Below are 22,865 nucleotides of genomic sequence, written 5' to 3'. Positions count from 1 at the left end.
AAGTAATGGTCGGAAGTATGTACACACCCAAAGGTATGCAAAGCGCCCACCCGTTCAGAGCAATAAAGCAATATTACTTACCCAAAAACAGTACAAGGTGTCCCTTCCAAACCTTCCACAGTTCAGACGCCCTTGAAGAAAAGAATAGATATGAGAATGAAACTGCACCATATGCCAGAGCATCTCAAGGGATTTATATTTCCGTGCCAAACGTGCAACTATGTCGCCAGAATGCAGCACGATTACGTAAAATGAAAATGGCGATTCACAGTAGCGCCCGCAAGCAGTAGTACGGTTTGCAGGAACTAAATAGCCGATTATTGTGCAAAGAAACCGTCGCAGGTGATGTAGATGTGAGTTACCGGATCTGAAAACGACTAAGGAATTTTAGTTTCTGGCAATTTGAACTGTTCTGAAATGTTACAGTGTTTCAGAAGAGACAGTGGAGGACATCAGATAAGCTTTTCTAAGAAGCCCACCAAAGTCAATTCGGCAGGCATCTAGCCATCTTAACGTACCTCACGTAACATCGCACTGTGTAGTATGTTAACACCAGCGTATGCTCACTAACTGCAAATTCCGGAGCATCTGATGCCGAACGACAAACCACGCCTACAACGGTTTGCTACGGATATACTGCGGCGTACTGACATGAGTGCCAGGTTTCTGCAAAGATGTTTATTCTCAGATGAGGCAACCTTTGGTGTTTCAGGAAAGGATAATGGGCATAATGTACGGATTTAGGGGTCGCAACATCCGCACGCAGTTATTGACCATGTTCGTAATTGCTCTAGACTGAACGTCTTGTGCGGGATACTGCACGACATGATTGCTGAACCGTTCTTTGAAGAAAACACAGTGAATGGTTCATTGTATTTGGACATGTTGGAGCAGTTTGTATACCCTCAGATACAAGGTTTGGCAACGCAACATCTCCTTTCCACAAAATGGGGCTCCGCCACATTGGTGAACGGCTCTTCCCAAGTTCCTAAATACGAAATTTCCCAATCGCCGGATCGCACGCGGAGGACTATTTGTCTGGCCACCACATTTCCCCAACATAAGCCGCTGGATTTCTACTTGTGAGGGATTCGTGAAGTAACGTATGTATGCGACCAAAGTGGATGCTATTCCTATGTTAAGATGTAGTATTACTGATGCGATTGCAACAGTGACAGAGGACATGTTACGAATAACATGGCAAGAAATTGAATAGACTATATTCTTCGTGCTACAAATGGTTCACGTGCAGTGGTGTACTGATGATTATTTAATAAATTCTTTGGAAAGCTCTAGCACATGGTGCCATTTCATTATCATACCTACCTTTTTTTCCGGGCCTTTGAAATACGGAAGGGTTGAAAGGGTCCTCTGTTATTTGTTGGCTACATTCGAATCTCTGTTTTCCCCTACAGTTTCTTTTACCTCTACAATTCCCTCTAGTAACGTGAAAGCTATTTCTTGACGTCTTTACTGATGTCCTAATAGACTGCCCCTCCTCCCAGTCAGTGTTTACTACACATTCTTTTTCTCGCCGTTTCTGAGAAGAATCTCGTCATTTCTTATAAGCCCACATCTGAACCGCTACAATTTTCTTCTGTTCTGCTTTTCCCACAGTGCGCGATTCACTTCTGTACAAAGCTGTACTCTCCAGGCCGCTCTCTCACAGAAATTTATTCCTACGTATGTTGCTGGTTGATTTCTTTGAGGGAGGGTGGATCTATTTGTCTCAGCTAGTTTGCTTCTCATAGTTGTGTTTACTAGTGTGTAAAGCCCAAAAAACAAACAAAATAAAATGGTTCAAATGGCTCTGAGCACTATGGGACTTAACTTCTGAGGTCATCAGTCCCCTAGAACTTAAAACTACTTAAACGTAACTAACCTAAGGACATCACACACATCCATGCCCGAGGCAGGACTCGAACCTGCGACCGTAGCGGTCGCGCGGTTCCAGACTGTAGCGCCTTTAACCGCTTGGCCACACCGGCCGGCCAAACACAATAAAACAAGGGCTAAGTGAGGGTAGGGAAAAATGTGTCTGGTTATTAATCACGAGACATCCTGCTATACGATTTGACTTAAGTTCATGAAATCAGACTGCGCAGGGTGTAGTGAGTTATGTGCAATAGTTGGTGGGAAACAACTTTCCACTCCGGCAGCGAGAACTGTCAGTTGAGAATAGTGTTCTCTGTACTTCATGTTTGGACTTGATGAGCTACACCCGGTGAACAAACGGATAACAGTAGTGTGAGGGCTTTAGCACGAACTGCAATGTAATTGCACATCACCGCATGACAATCAGCAAAACGTAAAAGATCGGGAATACAGCGCGCGCAGAGAAATAGTGATATTTATCCGTGCTACTCTCTAAATTAAAAACTAAACTCCGTCCGAACAGGCCTCGGAAGGCTCAATGGTGCTGACTGACCTCCGTTCATCCTCGACAAATCGTGGCAGTCAATGAATGCGGGAATGGAGGGCCGTAGGGTCAGCGCACCGCTCTCCCGGCCGTTGTTAGTTTTCGTGACCTGGAGCCGCTACTGCTCGGTCAAGTAGCTCCTCATCTGGTATCACGGGGCTGAGTGAACCCCGTTCCCGTCCTCCCACTGAGGAAGAATCCTTGGGATTATCGACAACCGAAACCGGGTTCTCCGCATGACAGTCGGCCGCGCTGACCACTCAACTACGGAGGCGGACCCGTTTATAGTAATAAAGGCACTCCGTCTTCAGGCCACAAGTGGCCCATCGGGACCATCCGACCGCCGTGACAACTGCAAATTTTAGAGGTAAGAGCAAGAGCTAGCAGGCAAACGGATCGGACGGTACGGCGCGCGAACTTCGGGCCAAGGGTTAATCAGTGTGGTGACATGCTAGGATCGACGTGACCTCTGTTTGCATCCGATAATTGTACACTGAAGCGCCAAAGAAACTGGTATAGGCACGCGTATTCAAACACAGAATATGTAAACAGGTAAATACGGTGCCGCTGTCGGCAGCGCCTATACAGGGTGTTACAAAAAGGTACGGCCAAACTTTCAGGAAACATTCCTCACACACAAATAAGGAAAAGATGTTATGTGGACATGTGTCCGGAAACGCTGAATTTCCATGTTAGAGCTCAGTTTAGTTTCGTCAGTATGTACTGTTCTTCCTCGATTTACCGCCATGATTTCATACGGGACACTCTACCTGTGCTGCTAGAACATGTGCCTTTACAAGTACGACACAACATGTGGTTTATGCACGATGGAGTTCCTGCACATTTCAGTCGGAGTGTTCGTACGCTTCTCAGCAACAGATTCGGTGGCCGATGGATTGGTAGAGGCGGACGAATTCCATGGCCTCCACGGCTCTCCTGACCTCAACCCTCTTGACTCATTTATGAGGGCATTTGAAAGCTCTTGTCTACGCAACCCCGGTACCAAATGTAGAGACTCTTCGTGCTCGTATTGTGGACGGCTGTGATTCTCCAGGGCTGCATCAGCGCATCAGGGATTCCATGCGACGGAGGGTGGATGCATGTATCCTCGCTCACGGAGGACATTTTGAACATTTCCTGCAACAAAGTGTTTGAAGTCACGCTGGTACGTTCTGTTGCTGTGTGTTTCCATTCCATGATTAATGTGATTTGAAGAGAAGTAATAAAATGAGCTCTAACATGGAAAGTAAGCGTTTCCGGACACATGTCCACATAACATTTTCTTTCTTTGTGTGTGTGAGGAATGTTTCCTGAAAGTTTGGCCGTACCTTTTTGTAACACCCTGTATGTATAAGACAACAAGTGTCTAGCGCAGCTGCTGGATCGGTTACTGCTGCTACAATGGTAGGTTATCAAGATTTAAGTGAGTTTGAAAGTGGTGTTACAGTCAGTTACGAGCGATGGGACGCTGCATCTCCAAGGTAGCGATGAAGTTGGGATTTTCCCGTACAACCGTTTCACGAGTGTACCGTGAATATCAGGAATCCGGTAAAACATCAAATCTGCGACATCGCTGCGGCTGGAAAAAGATCCGGTAAGACCGGGACCAATGACGACTGAAGAGAATCGCTCAACGCGACAGAAGACCAACCCTTCCGCAAATTGCAGCAGATTATAATGCTGGGCCATCAACAAGTGTCAGCGTGCGAGCCATTCAACGAAACATCTTCGATATGGGTTCAAATGGCTCTGAGCACTATGCGACTTAACTTCTGAGGTCATCAGTCGCCTAGAACTTAGAACTAATTAAACCTAACTAACCTAACGACATCACACACATCCATGCCCGAGGCAGGATTCGAACCTGCGACCGGAGCGGTCGCTCGGTTCCAGACTGCAGCGCGTAGAGCCGCACGGCCACTCCGGTCGGCCTTCGATATGGGCTCCACCCTTGATGACCGCACGACGCAAAGCCTTACGCCTCGCCTGGGCCCCTCAACACCGACAATGGACTGCTGATGACTGGAAAAATGTCGGACGAGTCTCGTTTCAAATTGTATCGATCGGATGGGCGTGTACGGGTTTGGAGACAACCTCATGAATCCATGGACCCTGCGTGTCAGGTGGGCTGATCAAACTGGTGAAGGCTCTGTAATGGTGTGGCGCTCGTGCAGCTCGAGTGATATGGGACGCCTGATATGTCTAGATATGACTCTGGTGACACGTACGTAAGCATCCTGTCTGAACATCTGCATCCATTCGTGTCCATTGCGCATTCCGACGGACTTGGGCAATTCCAGCAGAACAATGCGACTCCCCACACGTCTAGAATTGCTACAGAATGGCTCCAGGAACACTCTTCTTAGTTTAAACACTTCCGCTGGCCACCAAACTCCCCAGATATGAACATTACTGAGCATATCTGGGATGAATTACAACGTGCTGTACAGAAGAGATCCCCACCCTCGCGTACTCTTACAGATTTATGGACAGCCCTGCCGGATTCATGGTGTCAATTCCCTCCAGCACTACTTCAGATATGAGTCGAGTCCATGCCATGTCGTGCTGTGGCACTTCTGCGTGCTCGCTGGGGCCCTACAAGATATTAGGCAGATGTACCAGTTTCTTTGGCTCTTTCTTCCTATGGAGGCATACATATATGACGACCGTTCCTTATTCCCATTCTTGGCTGTCCCGAGAGCACTTTGTCAGGTCCCACAGCTCCAGATTACTTCTTAGTTTCCTCAAAATTACTCGAATTTTATCAACCTACAATAACTGCCAGTGGCTCCTCCTACGCGCAATGAGCTCTGAAAAGGCTCGAACTGAGTGATGGGGAAAGAAATTTGAAGTTATCTGTTTCCTTTCGGAAGGAATCATCGCTATTTACAAAAACCGCGGTAAACTACAAGGTGGACTGAAAGCTGTTTCTCTCAAATCAGAGTCCGTCTCCTTAACCACTGCGCAACTTCGTTCGACTACGTTCTTGAGGTCTATAAAATACACAGTTGGTAATGCACAACTATACACTGAGGTAACCAAAATCTTGGGATAACTCCTAATATCGTATCAGACCACTTTTTGCCCGGCGTAGCGCAGAAACTCGACGTAGCTTGTACTCAATTAGCCGTTGGATGTCCCCTGAAGAAATATTGAGCCATGCCGCCTCTATAGCCGTCTATAATTACGAAAGTGATGCCGATGCTGGTTTTTTGCACGAACTGACCTCTAGATTATGTCCCATAGATGTTCGATGGCATTCATGTCGGACGATCTGGCTGGGCAAATCATTCGCTCGAAATGACCACAATGTTCTTCAAACCAATCGTGAACAATTGCGGCGCTGTCACATGGCGCTTTGTCATCCATAAAAATTTCATCGTTGTTTGCGAACACTAAGTCCATGAATTGTCGCAAATGATCTCCAAGTAGCCGAACACAACCATTTCCAGGCAATGATCGCATCAGTTGGATAAGAGGATCCATTCCATTCCATGTAAACACGGCCCACATCATTATGGAGCCAGTACCAACTTGCACAGTGCCTTGTTGACAACTTGGGTCCATTACTTCGTGGAGTCTGCACCACACTAACCCACCATCAGCTCTCGCCAATCGAAATAGGGACTCATCTGACCTGGTCACGGTTTTCCAGTCGTCTAGGGTCCAACCAACGTGGTCACGAGCGCAGGAGAGGCGCAGCAGGCAATGTCGTGCTGTTAGCAAAGGCACTCGCGTCGGTCGTCTGATGCCATAGTCCATTAACGCCAAATTTTGGCGTATTGTCATAACGGATACGCTCGTCGTAAGTCCCACATTGATTTCTGCGGTTATTTCACGCAGTGTTGCGTGTCTGTTAGCATTGACAACTCTAAGCAAACGCCCCTCCTCTCAGTTGTTAAGTTAGGGCCGTCGGCCGCTGCGTTGCCTGTGGCAAGCGATAATGTTTGAAATTTTGTATTCTCGGTACACTCTTGTCACCGTGGATCTCAGAATATTGAATTCCCTAACGATTGGAATTACGTAAAGTCCTGTGTCGTTTGCTCTGTGGAGTGATTTCAGTTGCTTTTCTATCCCACGATCTCTAATTTAGATATGTGATTTTGACATTCGTGCGGCTATTACAAAAAAAAATCCAAATGTGTGTGAACTCCAAAGCGACCAAACTGCAGAGGTCATCGTTCCCTAGACTTACACACTACTTAAACTATCTTATGCTTAGAACAACACACACACCCATGCCCGAGGGAGGACTCGAACCTCCGGCGGGAGGGGCCACGCAGTCCGTGACATGGAGCCTCATACCGCGCGGCCATTCCGGACTATTTAAAGGAGAAACTACAGCATCATTTCGCTAAGCCAAACAGTTTTGGAAAAAACTGTTAGTATTTTGACCTTCTGTGTCATCCTCTGTTTCGATGCCATTACAGTCACTGAATGACTAGACAGATTGCTTGGATCTGTTTACTGATATAACATAAGACCAATTATCGTTCAGTATTTTTCGAATACCGGTTCACCAAGATTAGTCAACAGGGTTGAGCTATATGTAAACAAACAGAAATCTTCCGAATAATCTACATGAAACTGCAGTATAAGAAATTTATTAAAACAAAAAAAAACAAAAAAAACCTGTCTGATAAACTAGCGCCGTACGTAAGACCCACTACTTATCATATGACAGCTTGTCTCGGTTGTGCGTCATCACACTGACACATTTCATAACAGCGTGTTTACAAGAAATGTCATGCTACATTCGGCAAATGAACTGATCACAACTGTTGATATTACGTATTTCAGATTTCAACCGTGACGCAGGATACTACTTTTATATGAAATAATGATAATTTGCATGCAACCGGAGGTTTTACCCTGTCACTATAACTTCAATAACCAGTACCTTCTAGCAATGGTGAAGTGTTCAAATGCGTGAATTTCTGAGCGACCAAACTGCAGAGGTCATCGGTCCCTAGACTTACACACTACTTAAACTAACTTATGGTAAGAACAAAACACACACACACACACACACACACACACACACACACACACACACACACACACACACACACACACGAGGGAGGACTCGTACCTCTGGCGGGACCGCGCAATCCGTGACATGGCGCCTCAAACTAGGCGGCCAAAACGTGCGGCAGCAATGTTGACCTGGAGGCTGTGCAGAGAATACTACGTTCTGCAGAGTGCGAGAAGTCCACAGAGAGTACGTTTTACCCCCTTAGAGGTTTTAGTTACTGTGATTAAATTAAGTGAAGAGCCGATTACAGTTTCACTGCACACAAATACAGCACTGACTTGCATTCATGCTAACAGCTTTCGCCGTGCACTATGATTCGTCTACAATGACGTCATAGCCTCACTCCTTCGCACGTGCGCTTTTCTAGCGAGCCAGCGGATGTGTTGGCGAGCCAGAGCAACAACACGTCATTAAGCACCTGAAGATGATGAGCAGCTGTCTCGTTGATATATTGTGCAGCTTTCACAACAGTATCCGATGTGACGCCCGTGAACCAATGAGGCAACAAATTTAAATGTAATCGGAAACTTACTGAAAGTAGGTATAAGAAGCGATGGTCTTGGTTCCCTCCTCCCAATTCCTAGACAAATCTACATCTTCGTTGGCGCTCCACAAGCTACTTGCGGTGTTTGGTCTCCTCAAAAAAGACAGCTTCAGAGTTTTCAAAGTATATCGTTGGGTTTGTGTCGCACCTCATGAACACAACACCTAGAGAGGCAGTCGCATCAATAGTTCTTGAAAATAACTATACGATACGTTAATTTTTTCACTATTCTCTCTACTGTTTTACAAGGAAACCTTTCTGGTTCGATAGCTAATAAAATAAGAAATAACAAACGACTCATTAAGCGAGGAGAACACAAAATAAGACAGGAGCAGAGGAAAGGGCTTTCCTGGCCAAAAGATGTCTGTTGGCGTGAAACATCCGCCTTAATCTGAGAAATGCATTTCTGAGAATGTACGTTTAGAGCAGAGCACTCTACGTAAGTGAATGATGAACTGTGGAGAAAGCGGAGGAGAGGAGAATAGAAGAATTCGGGATGTAGTGCTACACAAGAATGTTGAAAATTGAGTGATCTGGCAAGATAATAAATGAAGAGGTGTGCAGAATCGTTAAGGAGAGAAACACATACAAAACGATGAGAAGAAGAAGGGACAGGATGGTAGGATAGCGTTAAGGCTTCAGGAACAACTTCCACAGTACTTGTGGAAACTGCAGAGGATAAAAACTGTAGGGGAATTCAGAGATTGGCATATATCCGACAAACAATTGAGGACGTAGGGTCCAAGTGCTACTGTGAGATGAAGAGGTTGGCACAAGGAAGGAATTTGTGGTGGGCTGCTTCAACGAATCAGAAAACGGATAAAAAACTACTGAACAAGTATCTTCCCGGAAAGAGCTGTTGCTGAACTGCAATGTATTGTGTTTATTTATTTATTTATTTATTTGCTATTACTTTAGCGGTCGTAGCTCTATTCTCAAGCGGTCATTTCTCTAATCAGTCACCCTCAAGCTGGATAGTGGCATCGACACTGACAACAGCAGGGCTAAAAACTGAGCTTTTGACAGGATGCTGATTACAAGAACGACGGCTTGAGAATATGGCAACGGCCGCTAGCAAAGAAATAAAAATCATGCACTGCAGCTACGGAACTGCTATTTTCGAAAAGATACGACGGTTGTTACGGTTACAGCGAGGTTTTTTTTTCGCATAAAAGGGATATATGCAGGGCACATAGGAAAGGAAAGACAAAAAAAACACTAAGATGAGAAGAAATGAAGGTGGTGTGTGTGACGAGCACTTACCGCGTAGTTGAGGCCGGTGAGGTCGGGGTCTCCGTTCTGCAGCCACTCGTAGAACTCCATGGCGTTGTCCGTGGGGTCGCCCTCGCCGTACGTAGCCATGCAGAACACAGCCAGGGAGTTGGGGATGTCCTTGAGGCTCGTCAGCTCTTCCTGCAAGCAGGACGGGCTCATTTAGCACAAGACTGGCTGACTGAACTAATTCGTTCAATTAGGAGACGCTTCCGTGCGCAGACAATTGAGGAACACATGATTTGTAAATTGCCACGTATCAGCCATTAAGACTGTCAATCGCACTAATATTAAACGTCAGCCCCTACATAGCACTTCCCACTTACTAATGATTCATCCAGCTCTTAACTTTTTTTTTAAGTACAGGGTGACAACTATTGAACTATATGAAAGAAAATCGTCATAACTTCTGAACGGTTTGCATTAGGACGTTCAAACCGCACGGTAGGCCGCGGAGTACGATGGGAATTAGTATGCGCATGCATAGCCTGGTTTAGCGACGAAGTACACTTTCATTTGGACGGGTTCGTCAGTAAGCAAAATTGGCGCATTTGGGGACCTGAGAATCCGCATTTCGCGATCGAGAAGTCTCTTCACCCTCGACGGGTGGCTGGCGCGCAATGTCTATTCACGGAATAACCGGTGCGACATTCCTTGATGGCACAGTGACTACCGAACGGTACGTAAAGGTTTTGGAACATGATTCCACCCCATTATCAAAATGGTTCAAATGGCTCTGAGCACTATGCGACTTAACTTCTAGCCGGCCGAAGTGGCCGCGCGGTTCTGACGCTGCAGTCTGGAACCACGAGACCGCTACGGTCGCAGGTTCGAATCCTTCCTCGGGCATGGATATGTGTGATGTACTTAGGTTAGTTAGGTTTAACTAGTTCTACGTTCTAGGGGACTAATGACCTCAGCAGTTGAGTCCCATAGTGCTCAGAGCCATTTGAACCATTTTTTTTAAATTTAACTTCTGAGGTCATCAGTCGCCTAGAACTTAGAACTACTTAAACCTAACTAACCCAAGGATATCACACACATCCATGCCCGAGGCAGGATTCGAACCTGCGACCGTAGCGGTCGCGCGGCTCCGGACTATAGCGCCTAGAACCGCCCGGCCACTCCGGTCGGCCAAAAGTGTTCTATTTCGGAAACCATTCGCAATATGGCATATGTCCACACGACGTTTCATGCTTCAAATAAGTGTTATACGAAGGCTACGTAAGGCAAATTTTACAAAAATGGTTCAAATGGCTCTGAGCACTATGGGAACATCTAAGGTCATCAGTCGCCTAGAACTTAGAACTACTTAAACTTAACTAACCTAAGGACATCACACACATTCATGCCCGAGGCAGGATTCGAACCTGCGACCGTAGTGGTCGCTCGGCTCTAGACTGTAGCGCCTAGAACCGCACGGCCACGCCGGCCGGCTCTCCACCCAATTATCCAAAGTCACCCTGATTTAGGCAAGATGCGGTTCATGCAAGACGGAGCTCGACCCCCATTCCAGTAGGAGACTGACTGACTGACTGACTGACTGACTGACTGACTGACTTTAATGTCCTGGAGGAGCACTCTGGGGCTCGCACTCTGGCTCTAGGGAAACCAGGAGGGCACTTGCATGGCCTCGATTGGCCGCCATATTCTCCGGATCTGGACACATGCGACTCCTTTTTGTGGGGCTATTTTAGGGACAAGGTGTACAGCAATAACCCCAAAACCATTGCTGAGCTGAAAATAGCCATTCAGGAGGTCATCGACACCATCGATGTTCCGACACTCCAGCGGGTCATGAAGAATTTCGCTATTCGTCTGCGCCATATCACCACCAATGATGATAGGCATATCGAACATCTCATAACCTAAATCCGAATATTTCTAGTGATATCTACTTGTTGAATCGAGTGTTTGCACACCGTACTGTAGCTAATTTAGGTTTTTTCATACCGTTCAATAAGTGTCACCCTGTATCTGATATATAGCAATATCGTTTATCCTTTATGAAGAGATGGGGTGCAAAATGACAAAAAGTAAGAAGAAGGAATTCTGTGGTGCGCTATCTGTGGTCTTCATATTTCTTCTGCTGCGCATCGTGCTTTCCGGAGAGAATTGCATGAGGGGCGCTGTCACGTTTAAGCCCATTAATTTAAGACGGCATCTAACGAGCCAATACGGTGAGAGATGGAGAGGTTGAGCATGGCCTATAACTTGCCTTGCACGTTCACCTGGCCTCAGTTCTCTGGACTTTTCTGTCTAGGGTCATCTCAGAAATTAAGTTCGCGGCACTCCCTTTGAGACTGTTGAATTGCAGCAGCGTGTTGTTCAGTCTTGTTTAGATGCACGAGATAATCTGGAGTGATCTGAAAAAAATTCCTGACTCCGTGCAGAGGCGAGTGGAGAATCACATCAAAATGAGATGACAAAACGGGAAACACCTCCTTTTAAAAGACATGAGTGTACAGTAAATTGTAAAATGCAATGCGATGAAGACATATTTCCTGAAAATATCCTTTTTTCAGTCTGTCGACCGCTGTTTTATTGTCTCAATATTACTGGTTTCCAGCAATGTTCCAAACTTCAGATCATTTTTAGGGTTCCATAGGGGACTGATGACCTCAGAAGTTAAGTCCCATAGTGCTCAAAGCCGTTTTTTAGGGTTCCGTCACTCAGGTGGAAGAAACGGAGCGCTTAGAGACTCACTTTTTTTGTCTGTCTGTCCGACACTGAAGATCCTTTTTCTCTGAAATGGATAGGCGTATCATGTTCAAATTTGCTTGCAGCTTAGGGCAATAAAAAGATACGGCCATTTATGTCAGCTCTTTTGATAGTCGCAAACTCACTCATCAAAACCTGTAGGGTACTTCCCGCTGAACCTGAATCATGAAATTTGGCCGGTACAAGAGTTAACATGATTATTGACACGTATTTTCCAATCTGATACACAATGCAGTACTACGGAGTCCTTATTTCAGCCATCACTTACAAATCTGTTTCAAATATAATAATTAAGCAATCATTTTTATTTAATTTTCGATTTTCATAAGAACTCTGAAACCGCGTTTCACCGCAATCTCAGTGCTGTAGATCTACATTCCGGAGACTGTTTTTGTGCGAAAAAAGGTATTAGTATAATACCTACTTCTAGTTTCGGCGAGAATTTAACTAAATTTCGGAATTCCCCTGTGGTTTGAAGTGAAGTATCAGATGTCAGCATCTATTAGTCAATTTCTCTCATAATTAGATTACTTTTAGTGTTATAATTTAAACGATTTAAATGACGCCAGAGCGCAAAGGATTCCAACAACTTACGTTCGCTGATCTTTACACATTGATTCAGCTAATTCAAACATTCAATAACGAATTTTTTCAATTTTAAATAAGAGATGTTGCTAATTAGCATAGCATGTGAATATAACCCTTAAATTAATCAAATAAATGAAAAATTCCACAAGCGAATGCGAAATTGCACAAATAATTTAAACTTGAAACTCAAAATATTCTCGAAAATCTTGGAATTCCGGGACCGATATCTTGCCAGTAGCGACATCGGTAACAAGCAAAAATTTTAGAGGTTCCCGATTCCCGGGGTGTATTAACTATCAATATACATAATTAAGTTTGTACGGAACCCTCAAAGCTCGAGTCCTACTCGCATTTGGCCAATTTTGTTGTAGTTGGAGCGACCAGTCTTAACGGAAACACTACCACAATACATTTATTTTATTAGGTAGTTAAGTTATAAATTAATTTTAAAAAAACCTTCCCTCCCGATTTTCTGAGTGTCCCTGAGGTGAGAGAGAGACTGGAATTACATACCTCCATACGATCGGTATAGGTGTAAATTGTTAAATTAAAATCAACGCCTGTTGAAGTTGTAATTATTGGAGGTCACAAGATGGCAGTGACCGTTAGACACATTCGTTGGTCTGAAGAAAGGCGCCAGGAGTGCAGGGATACCCTACTGGGAGGTTGTTGGCATTCAGGACCAACAACGTAATGGCAACCCACAGATCTGGGGCGTTCCCTCAGAACTCGCTGTTAAGACGGACACTGCTTCTTGAAGGAACGGCCGTTTAGGATGGCAACAGAAAATCCGCCGTTTCCTTGCTGCGACCGACTTTTTAAATGGGCTCCAGCAGGATCACTCTGCCACACTCGTGTTTGTATGCAGCAGCAGACAACACTCAGCGTCTGCGTAACCGCGTGTCCATCGCGGAGGACCTCGTACTGGCGCCATGTGGTTGTAACACTTCACGCACTTAACAGTCGTAGGAGAGCCTTTGAAACAGAGTATGAAGTTTAATATTCGCGAGACGTAAATGATGTACTTGACTCACGCGATCGGAACACAACATCCGGTCACCGTCTGAATAACACAGCGAGATGCTACGTCCTACAGGCTATAATAAATCACCGTCCTCTTAACACTACCATTTTTTATATAGAGATAGGCGATACCATGTATACTATCGATTCTTGCATAGGTTAAAATTATCTCAGCTGTTTTATTAAAAGAATTCATATGATTTTGTATAAGATGTATTATATTTCAGACTAAAATGTATAAAAAGAAATTAATGTGTTACAGTCGATATATATAAACCGTTAAAACTACTCTTCAAAAATATTTGAAATTACAAAATCTCTGGTATACTTAAAATTCATATTATTAATTCCACAATCTAAATCCAATTATTAAATTTATTTCTGAATTTATTTATAAAATAATGATATAATTTGATGAAGATTCTTCTTTAGTAAACAAAATTTGTAAACTCTTTTGCTTTGTAAACACACTGGAATAATGTGGGTAGCGCAGAATGTAAGAAGTGATGGGCATACCTGTGATGGTGGTAGACGTTTACTAAGTTTGTCACCAACAATGTAATTGTTTTTTATTGAATGTGGAAACTGTAAAAACGGTGTGATGTTGAAAGATGTAACAAAGAATAAAATTCAAGAATAACACAGGCAAATTTTCATTAGTTATTTAGTCATCAAGAACCTACAAAATCGAAATTTCAGCTGCAAGAATGTACTGCTGGACAAGACTGGCTCATCGAAAACAACAAACAGATAATGAAGATAAGTAAAAAGTTATTCGTTTGTATGTCTTACGCCTCTCTAAGCTTCCAAAATTTGTTCACAGAATGAGAATTTTAATAGTAATGTGTGGGAGAGTAAGGCCAATGTCTCTACCCATTGCTAGTATTTCTCTCCCCCTCGTCTCAGCCCTAAAATGGCTGCCTTGATATCGTTTTGTAGCTTTTAGTTCTAATTGATGCTTCATCACCTGATGTTGGATACCAGTGCACTCTTCCTTCTCGATTTCAGTGCTTAATTTTAGTTTTCCTGTATGTTTTCAAATCTTAAATGCACAATACATTTTCGATGATTAGGCAAATTTGGACTCCTCCCATTGTTATGATTGTGGTGCGGCCCTTTCGGTTCACCTACATCTGCATGATAACCTTTGGTTGGTCGATGTTCAAACTGACTGCTTGATTTACGCCTGGAAGTAGCATCGAGTCAGACGCTTTCAAGGCCACGCGTTACGTCATCACACCCTTTGGGTAGCAGGCGACGTGCACCGTAACAAGTGGAACTGCGAATGTTTCTGCAGAACACCGCTTACTCCAACCAAGAATGATCTGAAGATAGCAACAATGTCCAAAACCAATAATTTTGAGGTAATAAAACAGCAATCGACAGACTGAACATGACTGTATTTTGCAGAAATAAGGATCACGAATCACTTCCTCCTGACAAATATGTCCTGTTTTTCTTATGTACTTCTTATTACAGTACGCCATGAGAGAAATTTGAGCCTAATTAGACGGAAACTTAATCAAATACGTTTCTCCAAACCAGCACAATATTTCACACTGAAATTGGTGTCTGCTCATCGTCACACATTCGCACTTATTTCTAAACGACTGCCGGGCGGTTCTAGGCGCTACGGTCTGGAACCGCGCGACCGCTACGGTCGCAAGTTCGAATCCTGCCTCGGGCATGGATGTGTGTGATGTCCTTAGGTTAGTTACGTTTAAGTAGCTCTAAGTTCCACGGGACTGATGACCTCAGATGTTAAGTCCCATAGTGCTCAGAGCCATGTGAACTTTTCAACACGCCCTGATATAATGGTGGCAGTAGAATGGTTGTGCAGTCTGCAGGACATACCCGTTCTCTAATCCTTCTCAATTGTGTTTTGTGCAATGAAAGCCTTCTTGCCGTAAGGGATTCCTATTCTGAGTTCGCGTAGAACTTCCGGAATGTTCGCGTGCTGATGGAACCTACCGGGTACTAATCTACCAGCACACCTCTGAATTGTTTCGATGTCTTCCTTTAACCTGGTCTCGCGTATATCTCGAACACTCGGGCAGCACTCGAAAATCGGTCCCACAGGTGGTCTGTGCGCGGTCTCCTTTTTAGGTGGGGCACAACGTTTCCAAAATCGTTCCGGTAAACTGAAGACGACCATTCGCCTCCCCTGCAACGGATCTTACTTGCTCGTTCCATTTCATCTCGCTTTGCAACGTAACGCCTGGTATTTAATCGACCCGAGTGTAGCAAGCTGCGCAGCACTAACGCCGCACGGTAGCATTAGATGCTTCTTTTTTCCTAGTAGTCAGCATTAACCTACATTTTTTAATTGTTCATTTGCATTTTATGCTATTGGTCACTTCTATTTGTTTTGTGTTTAAAATTACGCAACGCGTTTCGAGCACGTTCTGCCCATCTTCAGGCGTTTATGCAGACAGAAAATTCTTACTTGAAAAGGAGTTGACAAACTAAGTTAACATGGAACATTTTGTTTACTGTTCGTTGCTGGAGGGGCTGTTGTGGTATTTGGACGGAGGGCGGACATTGTTCGGCCAAAAATTGATACACACTGATGTTTTCTGCTTGAGTGGGTTGTGTCTTGTTGTTGATTATGATTGAAACAACACCGATTTTGGCATCCAAAGCTTTCTTTTTTCATCCTTCGTACACCGGCGGAACTGTTGTGTAACATTAAACTTTGTACCATTTATTTTGTCACTTCTTTTGACGAAATTGCGTCAAAAAACTGTGATAAAATAAATATTACAAAGAATAACGTTACACAATAGCGTAACTACGTAAAAAACAGTGAAAAAGTGAGTTGTGCGAGTTTAATGTTACGTAATATTTCCGCCAGAGTACCAAGAACGAAAAACGAAGCTTTGGGACGCCAAAATGGCTGTGGTGTCAATTTTAACAAACCACCGAGCGAGGTGGCGCAGTGGTGTGCACACTGGACTCGTATTGGGAAGGACGACGGTTCAATCCCGCGTCCGGCCATCCTGATTTAAGTTTTCCGCGATTTCCCTAAATCGCTCCAGGCAAATGCCGGGATGGTTCCTTTGAAAGGGGACGGCCGACTTCCTTCCCCGTCCTTCCCTAATCCGATGAGACCGATGACCTCGCTGTCTGGTCTCCTCCCCCAAAACAAGCCAACCCTGTAACAAACAACGAGAGACAGCCCACAAAAGCAGAAGAGATCACTGAACATCAATTTCTCCCCAACCACTGCGCCCCCCCCCCCCGCCCTTTCCTGCCAAAAACCGCAACAGCGCATTCAGCAACCAACAGTGAACAAAAAGTTCTATAGTAACTCACAAGGGGAGGCCACGACGTTTGGAACGCAGATTTACAGCAAACTTCGTACAATGGCAGTACTCCACGAGGACAACAAAATGTGTAAGCAGTAGCGCGTTCTTCTCAAGCGTTATTGAGAAAATTGCAAGATAATTTCGGCCGTCAAACATATACCTGTGAGTGGCCATTTTTACCATGAAGCGCCGGCAGCCGAGTGGTTAGCGTTCAAACCCTGTAATCCCTGGGTCGCTGGATCTAGTCCCGCTCGTCAGTTTTTTTTTTTATTTCTAACAGTCATTTTCTCTACTATTTATATTATATTTATATTTATATTATATTTATATTTATATTATGTACCGACTTGACAGAAAATCCTAGGAAGTTCTGGTCTTACGTTAAATCAGTAAGTGGCTCGAAACAGCATATCCAGACACTCCGGGATGATGATGGCATTGAAACAGAGGATGACACGCGTAAAGCTGAAATATTAAACACCTTTTTCCAAAGCTGTTTCACAGAAGAAGACCGCACTGCAGTTCCTTCTCTAAATCCTCGCACAAACGAAAAAATGGCTGACATCGAAATAAGTGTCCAAGGAATAGAAAAGCAACTGGAATCACTCAACAGAGGAAAGTCCACTGGACCTGACGGGATACCAATTCGATTGTACACAGAGTACGCGAAAGAACTTGCCCCCCTTCTAACAGCCGTGTACCGCAAGTCTCTAGAGGAACGGAGGGTTCCAAATGATTGGAAAAGAGCACAGGTAGTCCCAGTCTTCAAGAAGGGTCGTCGAGCAGATGCGCAAAACTATAGACCTATATCTCTGACGTCGATCTGTTGTAGAATTTTAGAACATGTTTTTTGCTCGAGTATCATGTCGTTTTTGGAAACCCAGAATCTACTATGTAGGAATCAACATGGATTCCGGAAACAGCGATCGTGTGAGACCCAACTCGCTTTATTTGTTCATGAGACCCAGAAAATATTAGATACAGGCTCCCAGGTAGATGCTAATTTTCTTGACTTCCGGAAGGCGTTCGATACAGTTCCGCACTGTCGCCTGATAAAGTAAGAGCCTACGGAATATCAGACCAGCTGTGTGGCTGGATTGAAGAGTTTTTAGCAAACAGAACACAGCATGTTGTTATCAATGGGGAGACGTCTACAGACATTAAAGTAACCTCTGGCGTGCCACAGGGGAGTGTTATGGGACCATTGCTTTTCACAATATATATAAATGACCTAGTAGATAGTGTCGGAAGTTCCATGCGGCTTTTCGCGGATGATGCTGTAGTATACAGAGAAGTTGCAGCATTAGAAAATTGTAGCGAAATGCAGGAAGATCTGCAGCGGATAGGCGCTTGGTGCAGGGAGTTGCAACTGTCCCTTAACATAGACAAATGTAATGTATTGCGAATACATAGAAAGAAGGATCCTTTATTGTATGATTATATGATAGCGGAACAAACAGTGGTAGCAGTTACTTCCGTAAAATATCTGGGAGTATGCGTGCGGAACGATTTGAAGTGGAATGATCATATAAAATTAATTGTTGGTAAGGCGGGTACCAGGTTGAGATTCATTGGGAGAGTGCTTAGAAAATGTAGTCCATCAACAAAACAAAACACTCGTTCAACCTATACTTGAGTATTGCTCATCAGTGTGGGATCCGTACCAGATCGGTTTGACGGAGGAGATAGAGAAGATCCAAAGAAGAGCGGCGCGTTTCGTCACAGGGTTATTTGGTAACCGTGATAGCGTTACGGAGATGTTTAATAAACTCAAGTGGCAGACTCTGCAAAAGAGGCGCTCTGCATCGCGGTGTAGATTGCTCGCCAGGTTTCGAGAGGGTGCGTTTCTGGATGAGGTATCGAATATATTGCTTCCCCCTACCTATGCCTCGCGAGGAGATCACGAATGTAAAATTAGAGAGATTAGAGCGCGCACGGAGGCTTTCAGACAGTCGTTCTTCCCGCGAACCATACGCGACTGGAACAGGAAAGGGAGGTAATGACAGTGGCACGTAAAGTGCCCTCCGCCACACACCGTTGGGTGGCTTGCGGAGTATAAATGTAGATGTAGATGTAGATATTACAATTGATGTAATGGGAAAATATGTGTAATCGGAACTTTTATTAAATTTACAATGTTATTTGGCAGTCTACAAATTTTTATCATCACAAATAATATAATATTCGTAACTACCGACTATTAAACGGCCAAACGCATGAAGTGATACTGAAAATGTATGCTTATGCGTGATTTGAGAAATCACTTATACCCGGAAGGACCCGAAACGACTTGTTACCTCCAAGTTTTGACCGGCACAGACTGCTTTCGAAAGATGTACAATTAATCGTCGCTTTCGACATTACGGGTACAAGTTGCGGGATGGTATTTTTCGTAAAAACATGAAAAACAAAGTTAAACGGCACCAGCTGCATTGAATAAATGCTTGTTTCCGCACACGCGAGGTCTTTTGAGATTTTCCGTGGAAAAACAAACCTCCTAACATTTTCAAAAACCTCTCTTTCAGCCGATAATTTGGAAGCAAACCATGCATAACGCAGCAATTTCCTTAAATATAGGCGCTGATCATTTGTCAAGCAGTATCGAGTGCATTTTAATAGCGTCTTCAAGAGAAGCAATTTCTCGTTCTCTTTCGATTAAATACGAACAATTTTGAAGACACGGACAAGCACACATTTTCAGTATCACTTTATGCGTTTGGTCGTTTACTAGTCGGTAGTTATGAATATTATATTATTTGTGATAATAAAAATTTGTAGACTGCCAAATAACATTGTAAATTTAATGAAGTTCATCCGATTACACGTATTTTTCCTATTACATCAATTGTTCAAATGGTTCAAAATGGCTCTAAGTACTATGGGACTTAACATCTGAGGCCATCATTCCCCTACACTTAGAACTACTTAAACCTAACTAACCTAAGGACATCATACACATCCATGACCGAGGCAGAATTCGAACCAGCGACCGTAGTAGCAGCGAGGTTCCGGACTGAAGCACCTAGAACCGCTCGACCACAACGGCCGGCACATCAATTGTAATATAGATAGTAAAGAAAATGACTGTGTTAGAAATTAAAAAAGAAAAAAACAAACAAAAACTGACGAGGGGGACTCGATCCAGCAACCCAGCGATCACAGAGCTTGAACACTAACCACTCTGCTGCCGGTGCTTCATGGTAAAAATGGCCACGCGCAGGTAAACACTTCACGACCGAAATTATCTTGCGATTTTCTAAATAACGCTTGATAAGTACGCGCTACTGGTTACACATTTTGTTGTCCTAATGGAGTACTAAGAGTGTACGAAGTTTGCAATAAATCCGCGTTCCAAACGTAGTTGCCTCCCCTTGTCAGGTTAAGTCAATTTACTTTTAAATAATAGTTTTCTGTATGCATAAGGGCCAGAAGACGGACAGAACACGCTCGAAATGCGTCGCGTTATGTTAAATTATACTTAATACAAATAAAAGTGATTGGTAGCAGAAAATACAATTAACTATGCCACACAATCACGGTTCGGAAACATAGCCACAATTAACTTTTTTTTTTTCCTTTCAAATTTGGCGAAACTTGTCATTCGTGGCACCAAATCACCCTGTATCTTACAGTCACCCATCGATGACAGCTTCCCATACACTTCCGGGTGCACTACGAGTCTAGGGGAAACAAGAACAGCTGTATATTTCTTGGAATGTTTCAAATTCATGCCACTGCGCGTTATTTCCGTTGTCCGCGCTGCCGTTAGGTGGCATTTTCGTGCGTACTTTGTATTCGGTAGTCACAGGCGTTTAACGTGAGAGCCACGGCGCGGGCCGGGCTACGTCATTGTTGACGGCGCCCGTGTCCAGGCCGAATGGCGGGCGCTGTTGGCCACTGGAGAGGCGAGGCTATTCCGGGAGTGGAGGAAGGTCAGGCAGAGCCCCGGCGTACTGGCGCAACATCCTCTCCGCGCCGCGGTCCCACGCGCTGCGTCGGGCTAGCGCCGTCCTCGCCACGAGCCGCTAGCGTGTCCCTGGACGTGTTTGTGTCGACTCTACGCTGCGAGCGACATCATCATGACAGCGAATCTGCGAGGCGAGCTGACGCTGCTGATTGGGAGACATTATCTCATCACGCGCTGCCTGCAGCACGGTCTAGCACCTAATGGCCGTGAGTCCGCTTTTGCCGGCCTCTGTCTGCGGGCCACGACGCCACGTCTCCGCACAATGGCGGTTATCGCTGAAACAACTGGTTTTCGGTTAAATCTTTTTTTCAATGCCAGTTTAACCAAACTGTAAAAACTATCATATACACACCATCATATACACACCATCATATACACACCATCATATACACACCATCATATACACACCATCATATACACACCATCATATACACACCATCATATACACACCATCATATACACACCATCATATACACACCATCATATACACACCATCATATACACACCATCATATACACACTAACAACGACCTGCTGGCGTAACGCGCAGCGCGCTAACTTGCCGCCCAGCGACGTTAGCTACTACTGGTTCGAATCCACGCGGCAGGATAACCAGAGTAGGCTGGTACACAGGGCAGCAAAAGTGTGGGTTTTAGGCGGTTTCCCACATTCGTTTAGGCAAATGCTGCGCTGGTCTACACCTACATCCACACTCCGCAAGCCACCTGACGCTGTGTGGCGGAGGGTACCTTGAGTACCTCTATCGGTTCTCCCTTCTATTCCAGTCTCGTATTGTTCGTGGAAAGGAGGATTGTCGGTATGCCTCTGTGTGGGCTCTAATCTCTCTGATTTTATCCTCATGGTCTCTTCGCGAGATATATGTAGGAGGGAGCAATATACTGCTTGACTCCTCGGTGAAGGTATGTTCTCGAAATTTCAACAAAAGCCCGTACCGAGCTACTGAGCGTCTCTTCTGCAGAGTCTTCCACTGGAGTTTATCTATCATCTCCGTAACGCTTTCGCGATTATTAAATGATCCTGTAACGAAGCGAGCTGCTCTCCGTTGGATCTTCTCTATCTCTTCTACCAACCCAATCTGGTACGGATCCCATACTGTTAAGCAGTATTCAAGCAGTGGGCGAACAAGCCTACTGTAACCTACTTCCTTTGTTTTCGGATTGCATTTCCTTAGGATTCTTCCAATGAATCTCAGTGTGGCATCTGCTTTACCGACGATCAACTTTATATGATCACTCCACTTTAAATCACTCCTAATGCGTAATCCCAGATAATTTATGGAATAAACTGCTTCCAGTTGCTGACCTGCTATATTGTAGCTAAATGATATGGGATCTTTCTTTCTATGTATTCGCAGCACACACTTGCCTACATTGAGATTCAATTGCCATTCCTAGCACCATGCGTCAATTCGCTGCAGATCCTCCTGCATTTCTGTACAATTTTCCGTTGTTACAACCTCTCGATACACCACAGCATCATCCGCAAAAAGCCTCAGTGAACTTCCGATGGCATCCACAAGGTCATTTATGTATATTGTGAATAGCAACGGTCCTACGACACTTCCCTGCGGCACATCTGAAATCACTTACTTCGGAAGACTTCTCTCCATTCAGAATGACATGCTGCGTTCTGTTAACTAGGAACACAATCACACAATTGGCCTGATAGTCCATATGCTCTTTGTTCATTAAACGACTGTGGGAACTGTATCGAACGCCTTGCGGAAGTCAAGAAACACGGCATCTACCTGTGAACCCGTGTCTATGGCCCTCTGAGTCTCGTGGACGAATAGCGCGACCTGGGTTTCACACGATCGTCTTTTTCGAAACACATGCTGATTCCTACAGAGTAGATTTCTAGTGTCCAGAAAAGTCATTATACTCGAACATAATACGTGTTCCAAAATTCTACAAGTGATCGACTTTAGAGATATAGGTCTATAGTTCTGCACATCTGTTCGACGTCCCT

The 22,865-nt window shown here is 44.5% G+C and overlaps 1 protein-coding gene across 1 annotated transcript in view; it reads right to left on the bottom strand.

The window, feature by feature from the left end:
• The window catches only part of LOC124605579 (NADPH--cytochrome P450 reductase), a 221,716-nt gene that overhangs the window by 43,716 nt on the left and 155,135 nt on the right, over positions 1-22,865 (bottom strand). Inside the window, exon 4 of the mRNA XM_047137360.1 lies at positions 9,262-9,411. Within this exon, the coding sequence (XP_046993316.1) occupies positions 9,262-9,411 (150 nt within the window). The remainder of the gene's footprint in view (positions 1-9,261; positions 9,412-22,865) is intronic.

This window comes from Schistocerca americana, chromosome 3 (assembly GCF_021461395.2).
Source record: "Schistocerca americana isolate TAMUIC-IGC-003095 chromosome 3, iqSchAmer2.1, whole genome shotgun sequence".
In the NCBI taxonomy this organism is placed as follows: Eukaryota; Metazoa; Arthropoda; class Insecta; order Orthoptera; family Acrididae; genus Schistocerca; species Schistocerca americana.
This window is presented reverse-complemented; position numbering and strand designations above follow the sequence as displayed.